This window comes from Diorhabda carinulata, chromosome 3, assembly GCF_026250575.1.
Source record: "Diorhabda carinulata isolate Delta chromosome 3, icDioCari1.1, whole genome shotgun sequence".
In the NCBI taxonomy this organism is placed as follows: Eukaryota; Metazoa; Arthropoda; class Insecta; order Coleoptera; family Chrysomelidae; genus Diorhabda; species Diorhabda carinulata.
The window spans coordinates 35,492,932-35,507,993 of record NC_079462.1 but is presented as its reverse complement, the minus strand read 5'-3'; the positions used below and the strand labels follow the sequence as shown (position 1 = coordinate 35,507,993).

The 15,062-nt window shown below is 31.2% G+C and overlaps 3 protein-coding genes across 4 annotated transcripts in view; 2 read left to right on the top strand and 1 right to left on the bottom strand.

The window, feature by feature from the left end:
- Positions 1 to 15,062, bottom strand: part of LOC130891792 (synapsin) — a 65,270-nt gene that overhangs the window by 4,041 nt on the left and 46,167 nt on the right. Inside the window, exons 8-10 of the mRNA XM_057796756.1 lie at positions 805 to 1,027; positions 416 to 576; positions 6 to 270 (exon numbers count right to left, since the gene is read on the bottom strand). Coding sequence (XP_057652739.1) covers positions 6 to 270; positions 416 to 576; positions 805 to 1,027 — 649 coding nt within the window. The remainder of the gene's footprint in view (positions 1 to 5; positions 271 to 415; positions 577 to 804; positions 1,028 to 15,062) is intronic.
- LOC130891396 (uncharacterized) lies at positions 1,399 to 5,467 on the top strand. The gene is made up of 5 exons (XM_057796116.1): positions 1,399 to 1,666; positions 2,403 to 3,035; positions 3,266 to 3,845; positions 4,789 to 5,016; positions 5,091 to 5,467. The coding sequence occupies exons 1-5, from the start codon at positions 1,498 to 1,500 to the stop codon at positions 5,413 to 5,415; spliced, it is 1,935 nt and encodes a 644-aa protein (XP_057652099.1). The 5' UTR covers positions 1,399 to 1,497; the 3' UTR covers positions 5,416 to 5,467.
- LOC130891397 (tissue inhibitor of metalloproteinase) overlaps positions 9,123 to 15,062 on the top strand; it is a 37,394-nt gene continuing 31,454 nt past the window's right edge. Inside the window, exon 1 of one of the 2 annotated variants that reach the window (XM_057796117.1) lies at positions 9,123 to 9,385. The gene's annotated coding sequence lies outside the window, so the exon portion shown is untranslated. Of the gene's footprint in view, positions 9,390 to 15,062 lie in introns of both variants that reach the window. The other variant, XM_057796119.1, reaches the window with a different exon arrangement.

Here is a 15,062-nt window from a genome sequence, read left to right as displayed (position 1 = left end):
CTTACCTTGACTGTCTCTTCTACCACCGCTACCCAAGGAAGGAGCGTCCGAAGCAGCGGCGCTAGGCGGCGGCGTGTCAGAATGCGTAAGGCTACTGAGGCTTCCTAATATTCCTCTAGGACCTACTGGAGGCGGCTGAGGTTCTTCAGGAACAGGTGGTGGTGTCCTAGGTCTACAAATAGCCTGCATTCTGGAAGTTACAAGATCTGCTATGTGTCTTCTGTCTTCCTCTTGAGTATCGCCAAGGAGAGTCAGGGCACTATCATTTACCTGAAATAATTATATTAAAAATTGATAAATTACAAAATAAAGAATCGAAAATTTTTTCAATTTTCATAGAGGCTCTTTTATTCATAAATTGTAATTTTTCAATTTTTCCCCTCTAAATTTTCTGGGCTTCGAGTGGACTACTCACCTCAATTATGTATTCTCGTCCATCTTTACCGACTACAACCTCTAGAGCGCAAATATCCAAACCTCCAAATAAATCGGATACATCGTCGACCCAGTTTTTGTACCTATCTGGCATCGATATTTGTTCCAACATCGCTGAACCAGTATTTGTTTTCCAACAACCTGAAACGTTAAATCATCGACATCATTCTCTTTCGTAAATTCAAATTACCACTCAAAGACACCAATTTGTAGTCGATTGCCCAATGTGAATAAGGAATTCGAATGAATACTATTCGATTGAATGTTTCTCGCTTTTTTTGATGCTCTAGTATTTGGCTTATACCGAAAATTATCAATATCATTTCCTATTTTATAGACATTTTAACAAAGATCTTGTTTAATATTTACCTGAAATAGATTTTCTCATGAAAGCTTTGTAGTTTGTTCCAATTTTTTGCACATGGATGTCATACTTTGAATCGATGTAAGGCTCCACAGTACAATAGGTATTGGCAACAGCTACGACGCTAGCCATATCTTGGAAATCGTTCAAGTTATCAACTTTAACCTTGCCGAGACCTCCATGAGCATGATCTATTTTAATAACTACTGGGAATCGAGAAGCCGTTATCTGGAACAAATATAATTTCTCAATAAAACAATATAAATAATTATCACTATGTTTAATCTAAAGAAAAAATTATTCGCTTGGTGACGGTATCTTCGCATGGCTAATAAAAGTCAGTTGTCAAACCGATAATTTGTAACATAACCTCTAAAATCATGATTTTAACTTTATTGAACAATACTTTTTTATAATCTTTCCCATTCTTGATTTTTCATAAAGATTGGGAGAGTACGTTACGTAATTTCTGAAAAATGAAACATAATTTCATCTAATCGCGTTTGTCCCAAGTTTAACGACATATCTGAAGATTAAAATTTCACAATTATTGGTAACTAAAGTTGTCGATGCAATTGACAGTATAGAGTTTTGTCGAAACGTCATATTTTTTTAATGTGTCAACTTTTTTTCGTACAATTTTTTTATTTATATAAAGAAAAACATATTTCGAAGTAAAATATAAATTTGATAAAATAATGGCTGCTAATCCGTTTGGCCCTCCGCCGGAGCTATACGGATATCAAACATTGTGGCACAGTATAGGTAATTACATGGCTAGACTAGAACAATATGAACGATCGATGCCCTTTTTTGACGAAGCTGTTTTAAAATGTCCAAACGATAAAAAAATCTTAGTCGATAGAGGTAAAACGTATATGATATATCAGAGTATCGTCAATACCAAACGATTTAATCATTAATCCTTGATATGACCAAAGTATTTTCTTTAATTTCTTATTTCTTAGACATTTTGATATATTAATGCAGGCGAGAATATGATTTCCGTGGTGCCGCGATTTAATAGCGTAATTAGGCCAAAATTAATCGAAAATGAAGTATGAAATTTTTCGATATCTCGGTTCGTTTTAGAGATATCGATATTTGAAGTTATAATCAAACGTTAGTTCAAAATTCGCTTTATCGAAGCCCCCCATAAGAAAAAAAAAAATGATAAAATAAAACTAAAATGATCCTCACGCGAAGAAAATTTTTTTTAGACAATTTTGGCTGTAAAAAATTCACGATTTTTAAACTTTTTACACCCAAAGTGCACCACGAGAAGATTAGGTTAGTTTTTCCAACTTCAAGTATCGATATCTCGAAAACGAAGCGAGATATCGAAAAATTTTATTCCTCATTTTCGACTTATTTCCGATTTACAAAATGCATCTAAATGTCCTTGATTTTAGGTCTCTTCTGTTTTTATTTTGATAAAGACTTGAAGAAAAGTCGAAACGTCGAATTTTATCTTCCAAAAATTATTAAAATAAACTAATTTTAAAACAGAAGACATCTAAAATCAAGAACATTAGTATTTTAGATTAATTATAATCTGCAATTTTTGCTATATCTTGGTAGATTCAATTCAATAACTTTGTAGGAAAAGTATTGGGCAAGCTGTGTTTCTTCAAAAGAGCTTTAGAAGATATAAACAAAGCTATAGATTTGGATCCGGATGATTTGGTTTCCTTGGCTGAAAGATCCCACGCGATTTATCTGAGCTGCGAATTCGAAGATGCTATCGTACAAAATTACAGACTGCTGCCATTGCGAAAAAAACCGGATCATTTTTCGATGGGAATCAGAAAATGTTCCATAGCTATCCAGAATTGCTTAGGAGATGTTGCTGGTTGTCCGTTGAGGGATCACTTCCTAATAATAAGGAAATTAGCTTGGCTTGAGAATTTCAATGCCGGTAGACGAGTTGCTTTTGTAGCTAAGAATAAAAAAATTAAAAAACCCAAAAAGATGATCCGTAAGCAAAAAAAAACTGATACGGGAAAAGAGGATGTGGATGAAGAGATGAAAATATGGGATAGCCTCCACAGTCACGAACTCGATAAATTTGCTATACCACCTTTACAAAAAAGTTTCAATTTTTCCCCGCTGCAGAGATATACAACTAATATCGAAAATTACATGGCAGAAACGTATTTGGAACGAATGTATAAAGAAAAAGTGTTTCTTAAAGAGTTATCTGATATACCTGGGATAAAGTGTCCCAATGAAACAGGTTAGTATGAAACATTATCTCAATACTCTTTTATTATATATTATAACTGGTTTGTAAATGATAAAAAACGTATCTTATAATCGGGCAAATTTCAACAAATAGATTGACCAGACCAGTTTATATTTGTAACTCATTGGTAAGTACGAGGTGCAGTCCAATATTTTCATTAATCTGGTTCTGGGACGCGTTCTAATTCGAGCTCTATCTGCAGTCAATTAATTTCATTGCAGGTGTGAAAAAAATCAAAGAAATCATAAAAGATTGTTATAGCACTGTGTATGGTAAACAAGAAGTATTACGAACGAGGCGACCTTTCTATACCGTAAAATACCAACAAGCTAAAATATCTGGCGCCCTTAAAGACAGATTAGAAGCAGAATTATCCCTTCATCAAGATAATACTAGAAAAGAAGCGGACAAGATTTGTGTTAGACTCCGTGCTGCTTTAAAAGAACGCAATCTTAACGGTCTTCTTGAACTCGTCGAAAAACTAAAACTGTATTGCGACAACAAATCGAAACGATTACTTCCCGAAAAGCAATCGTACCTAAATTTGGTTTACGAAAGTGTAAGGGACGGTTTCTATATGTTAAATAGACTCAACCCAGATCAACCGAAATGGGAACAAGAAAAAAGGATTTTGTTATCGTTAGGGCAACCCATTAGTAAAGATCCTTCACGAGATTCGGTTATTGAAGTTTATCGCGCGCCGCTTATTGATTACAATCAACAAATTCAGTTGTTTGAAAATAGATTAGAAGCAGCGGAAAATGATGATGAGACGTTATGGTATTATTATGAATTAGCGAGGTAAGTTTCAATTCTATATAACTTGTCATTTCCCTATTCCTGAATTCTTTTATGTCGTGTAATATGACTTATAAAACATCACAATTTGGTCGACTACGATAAAGGGCCTCAAGCAGTATTTAAGTTGAATAAATTGAACATTATTAATTTGTTGGTTTATCCAGGGTTATCCACGGGAACCGGATGTTTTTGAAGTGGATTACAAGGCTGCTCATGGTGAGATTTCCCGTGTTTTGTTCATCGAGATTTCCAATTGTTATCGAGCGGAGAACTGAAGAGAGAACTTTGTGAGAGTGCGTACCGAAAAGAAGTTTTCACACCCATACTCCACGAGATTCTCAGCGAGATTCTCGCGTGAGTGTTGAGGGGCCATAAGAGATGTCTTTGTCAGAAGCCCACGCCGCTCTATTTAGAGGCATTCAGTAGTAGCACGAGCAGCACAATTTCCATCCGTCGTGCTGCAGATTCTCAGCAGCGATTACAATTTTGTCGACAAATGCCATTTTTGAAGAAAATGAAAATTGTAAAGAGTGACGAATTTCATTTATATCTGAATGTACTTCGGAGGACCTAAAGATCGCAATTCGTCGACACGTCACCCAGATTGATGTAAACATGCTTCAAATAATTGAGGACAGTTTCCGTCAAAGGCTACAACAACGTATTGCCCAAAATGAACTGTGTAAGTGAGTAAATAACAAGTGGTATGATTTAACGAGTGTTCCTGTACAAAAAAAACTTTTTTAAAATAAATTTCCAATTTTTCATGATCATTTTAAAAACATCCGGTTATCGTGTGAACCCTAAAGCGTTGAAGTCTGGAGGTTTCTTCTTTGTGGAATAGATATTTAATATTTAGTTAGTTTAGGTTTAGAGAAATAGAGAAAGAAAGAAAAAAATGTGGAAGTGGTAGTGGAAACGGTCGAAAATTTTCTAATTTCAGGTATCATATGATGGCGAAACATTACGACGCAGCGAGATCATATTGTATGAGAGGAATAAATTTATCTGAAAAAAATGAAGAAAATCGTTGGTATGTAAATTTGACTGTACTAATGATGAGGATTTGCATAAGGCAATTGAATAAAAACGACGCTATAGCAGAAGCGACTAAAGGCATTGCCGCCGCTAAAAAAATTGCAGACCAGAAATTGAAACAGTACTTGGAAAGGTGAATTTCCTCACTTTCTATATTTTTATAATCAATTTTAAATGTTCAAATTTTTCTTTAACGATATTCCTCAGGTGTATAGCTGTTATAAATGAAATCGAACTGGACGACTTGAGCGGAAAGAAACAATTACAAAGAAGACAAGCGAAAATTTTGGCGATGATGCAAAGCGATAAAATTAGATCGGAATTTTCACACTTATTCCGTACCATGTCGGCTTTACCAGCTAGCAGAAGAATGAACATTATACCAGGAGCGTCGATAAAGAAAGATAAGACCGATAAAGTACTCGACAGAAATAGATCCAATAAATCGTTTGCGATGGAAGACGAAAGTTTCAGTACACAGTCAGCACCTAAGGGAGCCAATTTCATTAGTTTAGTGCAATATCATATTTAAAAATACATAATTATAAATAATTACAGGCGCAAAATAAAAATATTATGTCTAATTTGTCAATACAACTGATAATTTGTCACATGGAGCATAATTAAAGCAATTAACAGTCTCTCCGTTATAGAAATTGAACCCTTTGGCTGATTTTGGAAATTCTATCAAATGTGGCTTGATTCCTCGAAAACTTGATTATGAACATGCTTTTCTCAATTTTATATATACCCAATAGTGAACAAAAAGAAGGAGAATAATATTAATATTCGGAAAATGTATGTGTTCTTCAAAATCCCTTGTCTATCAACAATTTACTCTAAAGTTTTCTCTTCATTTTCTTTTTCACTTTTATATACTACATAAATCTACGAAACTAAGCTATGTACCAGAGAAATCCATCTACAAATACAACGAATTGCTAAAATAGATCAAGAAAATGAACCCGTAATTTGGCTGGTAGGTACCTTTGCTATAAATGGACTAAACTTGCACCATAAAGATAAACCGTAACTCTGAAGATGGTCATCATCGAAACGTGCGTTAATTGTTTGATTGTTGTCAATAAAAGAAGTTAGAAAGTTTTGTAAACATAGTATTGATGAGAATACACTGTCTGATGCGCGTTTCGATTACCAAGTTATCGTTTTCAGAGACTGTAGGTAAACTAAAACCTAATGATTTGACTTACATGTTTTATACTAGAGTGGAACATCTTATTTCTTGCCAACTAGACTATAAAATGGGCAGTAAGGAATTAGCCCTTTGTCTCTATTTAAGCTAACAATTTCAATGCATCCAACAATTTTACGTTATTAATATTTATGTTATGATTATGGTAACATCATCGCCAATACTCGATTTTCCTGTCCAATATTTTAAATGAGCTATGTGCTCTTTAAACCGCACAATAACGGATCTCTTAGTCTGCCCAATATTTCATATATATTCTTTACCAAATTTGGCATTTTATACTTAGGATTGACCAACAATTGTTTTAATTATTATTTTCGATTATGTCTGATCTGAAAAATGAGGGTTTTAATCCCCCAATTCCCCAAAATTAGTTAGGTTTAATGACGCAACCAGCAAAAAATGAATCGCGGTAAGCATCATCGACAAATTTTCATCTGGAAAATAAGGACAGGGAAAATGTTATATGTTTCCTTTTACGTTGAAGGAAAATAATAATTCTTAACAAGACCGAGTTTATAAAACATCGATTTAGCAGAACAAGATTCACAGGTATCCGTTTTGATTTGCACATTTACCAATTTGATTATGACAGTTTTTTGTAAAGTAGTAAAATTTATACTTTATGATCATCTTAGACGATTTATAAAGTAACATTCACAATACAAAATAATTTTAATTAATGTGTACGATTACGTATCTTTTTCGAGAATTTATGGTATTATTAAGAATGAAATATATGAACGCGTTCGTGCTTAAGGTAGGTAATGCGATTGTGTGAGTCATATCTGGTCTTCTAAGTATTACGATTATGTTTTTACAACTTCATTTTTGGATTCCATTCATCCCACGACAAGCTGTCTAATGTACAAAAATGGATGATTCACAAATTGTATCATAAAGTGTGCATACTGAATCAAGTTTTTATATTAGTAGTAATCCCGATTTTAGTCAAATGTTTAAAATACTCAATGATGTAATGCGTAGGTGTAAATTTTACACACTCTTATTATAAAATCTATTACGCAACACAGTACGTTTGTTTTTTATTAGTTAATTGCATTCTCTATTGAATGATTAAATTAAAACACTGTGCAATGTGGTTTTTTGGAATTTAATACCAAATACCGAGAAGCAATTTTCTTTGGGAAATGAAACGCTTTATATTTTGCATTTTTCGTCTACAAGGATCCAAAAATTAAAAAACGGTTCTATATGTAGCCGTTGAAACAATACGTTTTATATGATTGATCGGTTAGCTCGGATCTATTTGGACAAATATGGGGAACCCAAAAACTTGCTCCGATTATTTTTCAAATTTGTAGCTGAGGCTCTTGGAGGTTGCCAAGATTGGTTTGATACTTTATCGATTTTCTGACATGGATTCCTTGTCAAAAGGAGTCAGTGAGATCAAAATTACCTTATCTGACCTTTTAAAACTAACTAACTAAAACAAACGTTTCATGCACGTGGAGAAACATCCAAAATATTTTCGGTTGCGTCTGTGGAGTCACCACCTTTGAGAAACTCGGATATTAGCTGGTATTTAGATGATCTCACCTCAAATTGTAAAAAAATCTAATAATTGAAGCTTTAGAAATGGACTAGTCTCAATAACTTGACAATGGTATGACTTCGAAGTATACAAAGCTAATGAATGATAATCAAATATCGAGATGCTCAGAAATGACATTACAAAATGTTTTTTAGAATAGTGGCCGCCCTCTAAATGAAATTCATTATATTTAACTATAAATTATATAACTCTATCCGAAAATAAACTCTTATTTGAAAATATTGGCGTAACTTTTAGATGATACAATAATTGAATTATGTTAATTATAGAATTTTTATGGTAATTACTGAAACGTAGAAGCTCACGCGTAATTCCAAGATTCAATAATCTTTAAAATTAATTGTAATATTCCAACAAACATTTTTTTATTTTTAAATTAACGATATTTGTTTATTTATTAAATCGGCTTTATACTCGCAATATTGTTTATGAAAAATATATAAAATTATCAGGCTGGAAAATATCATAAAACAAATATTTACATATTAAGTTAGTCCAATAAATGGGCCAAAAAATACGTCGTTTCAACATTATATACTTCGGTTTTTACAATTTTGGAAAATAACTGTGTGAATGTGATTGATATGACGTTAGAGGCTTCAAAATTTAGCATTTTTATTTGTCCTTACTATTTAGAAGATGTATAACCACGTATATATTAGTAGTGCCTTAAAACGTTTTGGTTCATTTAACTATAAATCCGTATATTTATTTTAAACGTAATTTACGCCACTATTAAATTTTATTGGTTCTTGTGTTGAAACACACAAGATAAGTTAATGCTCCTATTACGATTTTTAACAGATTGCTACCAGAAATATTCAGTCATTTATATTTTCGACTTCATTGTGGAACTATTTGAAAATTTAATAAACAGGTATTATAGTTTTACATTGCCCGTTTCGGTATTTTTTCATAGTCAGACGGAACTAAAACTTTTTACGATGACATTTAAGTAATGGCTAATGTTAATAGTACGAGGTTTGCTCTGAAAGTACCAAGCTTAACCCCATGGGGCTATCCTGGAAGTTAGTTTTCTCAATTATCTTGAATACATTAGTTGTTGTCATTCCAAGGATGTTAGTATTTTCTATACTCACTATATAATCGTTTTTTACTGTCAATTTTTATTTTTCTTCCATATCTTGAACACATTTGTTGTTTTAGTTTGTTTATTACGTTATTTTCATTCAAATAAATAATAGATTAAAGATTGATGACCCATTTCAGATTCATAACTTTTGCAAAGGGGTGACAATGTAATTCTGTTTCTTTGCAATTTAAAAATAAAACATTTTCTAGCGTACAGTAATAATTCATTTCAATTAATGACCTTTTAGATTTTGATAATATTAAACGTTTACATTTTCAATAATAAAACCGTTTAAGGAATGTGCTAAAGTTGCTGTACAGTTTCGTGAAATATAAAACCAAAAATGAATCTTTTCACTTTCGTTGACCGTTTGTGTTTACCTAATTTTCATGCCCAATTGGGCACAAATATCTCGTTAGTCCTTAGGTGAGGTAGGCATATTTATAACCGTGTGAAGATAGCGCGAAACGTTTTCAGTTCAGTTCGAATTTCGTTGTGTATCGCTTCGGTCGGTTTTTGTTGAATTTTAGTAACAACACACGTGGTTCGAAAATACTTTCGTCGATGATTTCGCGGTTTTGGATTTGATCAATTTTCGGTGACAGTTTGCCCAATTTCTCGTAAGTATGTAATGAAAAAAATTCGAAACTCGTATACCAACAAGATTTAAGATATTTGATTAATTTTTATTTATAAAGAAAATTTTTATACTCAATTCAAACAGAATTTTTGCAGTGGTATTTTGATAATATGTAATGGATACTTAATCGGAAATTATGATTAAATGTTCACTTTGTTTATTGAATAATTATGCAAAAACAAAACCTTAATAATCGTGTTAACCCGAGCTCTTGGAGACCTTGGTAAAATCATTCTTTGGGCATAGATGCAAACATTTTCCACATCTTCTTTGGATTCAATTTTGGTGTGATAGCTGGACAGCTTGTCCTTCAATTTTTATTTCATTCGTTAAGTTCACAAATTTGGAAACAAATTTAGAAAAATAACATGCAAAGGAAACAAATTTTTATACGCAGTCATCATCAATAATTTTTTTATTTTTAGACGCAAAAAATCTATTGCGGCAAGTCGTTCATCTTGGGTGGTCAGTTGAAAGAGTCTTTTCTACATGATGAATTGCATTTCGGTTGTTGAAATTTAACGAATCATATGATTGCGGTTAATATCACCATCATTATTCTGTGACTCGAAAAGATTTACCGACAATATTAATCTTATATTTATTAGATGATGAATGAAGTTATGAAATATTAGCCAAACAATCACGATTTAGGAAGTCATAGTCAAATTATTCATAAAAATTCTTATGTAAATACAAGTTGGACAGGTCAAAAGTTTATCGTCTATATTATCTTTTCAAGTACAACGCTTATATTTTAACAATAGGTATACAGCAATCATGATTCAAGAAAAATTTAATGGCAAAAATGAGACAAAATGCTTCTTATTATGACGAATGTGTAAACTTAAATAAATGCCTCATAATAAGTCAGTGGCAAATGGATCGGGAACGATTTTAGTACTTAAAATTTAAGTATAATAAACGTGATGAGGTTTTCGAAAGTTTCAATATCATTATTCAAACAAGAACGAATGTGTTGAATAATAATAAATAATTGATTGATATTGATTATGTAAAATCATGTGATTTATGCCTACGGTATAAATCGAGAAAGCTGCGCAAATTGTAGTGTGTGAATAATATTAAAAACAATTTATTTCGGATAAACAAAATTACGATCTTTACCAACTAGAAATAGTTTACTTGCTTCCAAGAAAAATTATCCGACAATACTGTAATTTGAATTACGAAATTTCTCTGAAAAAGAAATTGTTGTTTGGGCGGCGCCAGACATTGGATTTAACAAAAAGGTGTGTACCTATTATAATCAGTGATTTTTTAAGAGGTATAGGATTTGTTTGGGAAAAAAAACCACAAAAAATTGATTGGAATCGATAGACCGATCAGTACAATTTCATCTATGATGATGATTTCATGCATATCACGAATCATCATCATCATCATCATCATCATCAAGCTTTTCAATCTCATGTGGATTACTCCTCGTTTTCTAATTTTTTATAGTTTGTTTTGGGTGCTTCTGGCATTCTACTCTCCAGTTTTCTATATTGAGTGCTCTTATGTCCTCCTCTATTTCGTTTCCCCAAGTCTTTCTCAACCTGCCTCTTCTCTTTGGCATCCATTGCGTTATTCTTTTGATTATTTCAATTGGTTTTATTTTCATTATGTGCCCGGCCAAGTTGAGGTTTTGTGCTTTTATGTATCTCACTTTATTCTCCTTCCCCAGTTCACTCTCTCTCTCTCTCTCTCTCTCTATTTCTTCTTTCTCCTTCCTGTGTTATCTTTGGGCCTGTTATAGTTCTCATTATCTTTCTTTGGGTTCTTTTAAGTTCTTCTTAATTCTTCAATTCCAAGAAGAAGAGGATGAGACAAACCCTAACCCTTGAAGCAGGTGTAGAAAACCCTAACCTAACCTAAATTCAAATTTGTGAACCTTCACGTTTGTTTTTGCGAAGCCAGTGGCAATTTAGAAATTGATTGTGGAAGTTTTTGATGGTGAACCATCAGAGAAGAGAGAATGAAAAACATCGATGCCATGCGTAAAATTATTGACAAGTGTTTTAAAAAAAGGTAGATGAAAATATGTTCAAGATGGATTCCTCATACCATCTCCCATAAAGCACGTCAAACTAGTAAATATTTGAGGTAATTCGAAGCAATGTTACACTCGATTTATCGCTGGGTGTCTTCTTCTGATTTCCACTGTTAAACAATGATGATTTCCAACACCTCAGAAAACTATTGAAGACTTTCAAAAAGCTACGAAACACTTTGTTACCAACTTTCTCGTTTCTGTGTAAAAATTTGAAATGTTTATTAATTATTTGAGTATTCTATTTGACAGCTAGCTAGGCATGGGGTTTTGGATGGTGTACGCTTTCTTCGCCTGTTAATTATCATCTACTTTGTGGGGTGGGTTGCGTTATTTTCGCCACACCGCTGAAGAAAAACTACGAAATGCTAAATATGAAGTAAACCGCTGGGTATTTTTGTTTTCCGTTGATGGCTTCATCTGTTTTGACTTTACAGATTAGTGACAATAATTAAATATCCTTCAACTTTTATTTTGTTTAAGCTTAACGCGATATTATGTGTTTTAATGATAAAATTACATTTATTTGGTATTTTCTTTTTACTTAACACCTTTGATAAAAATAGGCGATGTCGGAATTTGCACCATTTTAGTATCTTTATTGGTTAATTCAAGTGGATTTACTATTCTAAAATTACTTGGTATGTCTGGTAGTTCGTTTTATTTACGTAATCTGTACGTAAGTCGGAGTAAGTTTATTTTTTATCTATTTTTGTTCGATTATGTTAATAGCATGAGTTGAACTTGACACGGTTTTGCAGATGCACTAATGATGTAATATAGACCGATATAGTGGGCGGCGTGAAAATTATCAATTCACATTTAATCGAACAATGTAAATTCGGGATTTTATACCTTGTGACATTTCAAATTTATTTTTGTAGATTTTGGTGGCTTTTTTTATTTAATAAATCCGTTGAAAATAAATCGTAGATTTTAATTAAACATTAAAAAATAATTTTGGTAATTATACACTTTCACGGTCACCTGGTTTTTTGGTTAGGTTAGGTTAGGTTAGGTTAGGTTAGGTTAGGTTAGGTTAGGTTAGGTTAGGTTGGCTCTAGAAAATCGAAAAATGGATGGATTTTAATGATCTTGGTCTCAAAATGTTCCATTTTACGGCGGATTTATAAAAAAAATTAGTAGAAATAGCTGGAATGAAAATTTCTCATAGTTTTACTGTTTTAAATCGTAAAAAAAACGGTTTTGCAAAATAATCCTTTACAAAAAATTATGGTAATTATACACTTTCGCAGTCACCTGGTTTTTTGGTTAGGTTAGGTTAGGTTAGGTTAGGTTGGCTCTAGAAAATCGAAAAATGGATGGATTTTAATGATCTTGGTCTAGAGCCAAAAAACCAGGTGACCGTGAAAGTGTATAATTACCATAATTTTACAATAAATGCATCTGATTTTAATAAAAATATTATTTTATTGAATTTAGTTTGACTACAATTTTTGCCAAGGGTTTCCTATTTTTACGCCGGTTTTCATTTTCATGACATCTTGCAGTAAAATCTGACGCTGATTCTTTAATATGTATACAGGGTGTCCCACGAAGTGTTAATCTATCTGTATATGGCAAAATACTAACAGTAAAATCATGAAAATTCCTACGTTTGGATTTTCGGATACGATCTTTCTAACTAAATTATTTAATACTATAACTTTGTTATTTTAAATAGAACATCCTGTATATTCATACATTTTGATATCTTCGTGAATTTTTAATATACTTTTGTCTAAAAAGTTTTTTCGAAAATGCATACTTTTTGAGTTATTAATTTTTTTGTAAGTTTCGGTTTTCGACTGTAACTTTGTTATTTTAAATAAAACACCCTGTATTTTAATACATTTTTGAAATCTACGTAAAATTTCAGTATACTTTTGTCTAAAAACTTTTTTCGAAAAATGCATACTTTTTGAGTTATTAATTTTTTTGTACGTTTCGTTTTTCGACTGTAACTTTGTTATTTTAAATAAAACACCCTGTATATTAGTACATTTTTGAAATCTACGTAAAATTTCAGTATAGTTTTGTCTAAAAACTTTTTTCGAAAATGCATACTTTTTGAGTTATTAATTTTTTTGTAAGTTTCGGTTTTCGACTGTAACTTTGTTATTTTAAATAAAACACCCTGTATTTTAATACATTTTTGAAATCTACGTAAAATTTCAGTATACTTTTGTCTAAAAACTTTTTTCGAAAAATGCATACTTTTTGAGTTATTAATTTTTTTGTACGTTTCGTTTTTCGACTGTAACTTTGTTATTTTAAATAAAACACCCTGTATATTAGTACATTTTTGAAATCTACGTAAAATTTCAGTATAGTTTTGTCTAAAAACTTTTTTCGAAAATGCATACTTTTTGAGTTATTAATTTTTTTGTAAGTTTCGGTTTTCGACTGTAACTTTGTTATTTTAAATAAAACACCCTGTATATTAATACATTTTTGAAATCTACGTAAAATTTCAGTATACTTTTGTCTAAAAACTTTTTTCGAAAAATGCATACTTTTTGAGTTATTAATTTTTTTGTAAGTTTCGGTTTTCGACTGTAACTTTGTTATTTTAAATAAAACACCCTGTATTTTAATACATTTTTGAAATCTACGTAAAATTTCAGTATACTTTTGTCTAAAAACTTTTTTCGAAAAATGCATACTTTTTGAGTTATTAATTTTTTTGTACGTTTCGTTTTTCGACTGTAACTTTGTTATTTTAAATAAAACACCCTGTATATTAGTACATTTTTGAAATCTACGTAAAATTTCAGTATAGTTTTGTCTAAAAACTTTTTTCGAAAATGCATACTTTTTGAGTTATTAATTTTTTTGTAAGTTTCGGTTTTCGACTGTAACTTTGTTATTTTAAATAAAACACCCTGTATATTAATACATTTTTGAAATCTACGTAAAATTTCAGTATACTTTTGTCTAAAAACTTTTTTCGAAAAATGCATACTTTTTGAGTTATTAATTTTTTTGTACGTTTCGTTTTTCGACTGTAACTTTGTTATTTTAAATAAAACACCCTGTATATTAGTACATTTTTGAAATCTACGTAAAATTTCAGTATAGTTTTGTCTAAAAACTTTTTTCCAAAAATGCGTACTTTTTGAGTTATTAATTTTTTTGTACGTTTCGTTTTTCGACTGTAACTTTGTTATTTTAAATAAAACACCCTGTATATTAATACATTTTTGAAATCTACGTAAAATTTCAGTATAGCTTTGTCTAAAAACTTTTTTCGAAAAATGCGTACTTTTTGAGTTATTAATTTTTTTGTACGTTTCGTTTTTCGACTGTAACTTTGTTATTTTAAATAAAACACCCTGTATTTTAATACATTTTTGAAATCTACGTAAAATTTCAGTATACTTTTGTCTAAAAACTTTTTTCGAAAAATGCATACTTTTTGAGTTATTAATTTTTTTGTACGTTTCGTTTTTCGACTGTAACTTTGTTATTTTAAATAAAACACCCTGTATATTAGTACATTTTTGAAATCTACGTAAAATTTCAGTATAGTTTTGTCTAAAAACTTTTTTCGAAAATGCATACTTTTTGAGTTATTAATTTTTTTGTAAGTTTCGGTTTT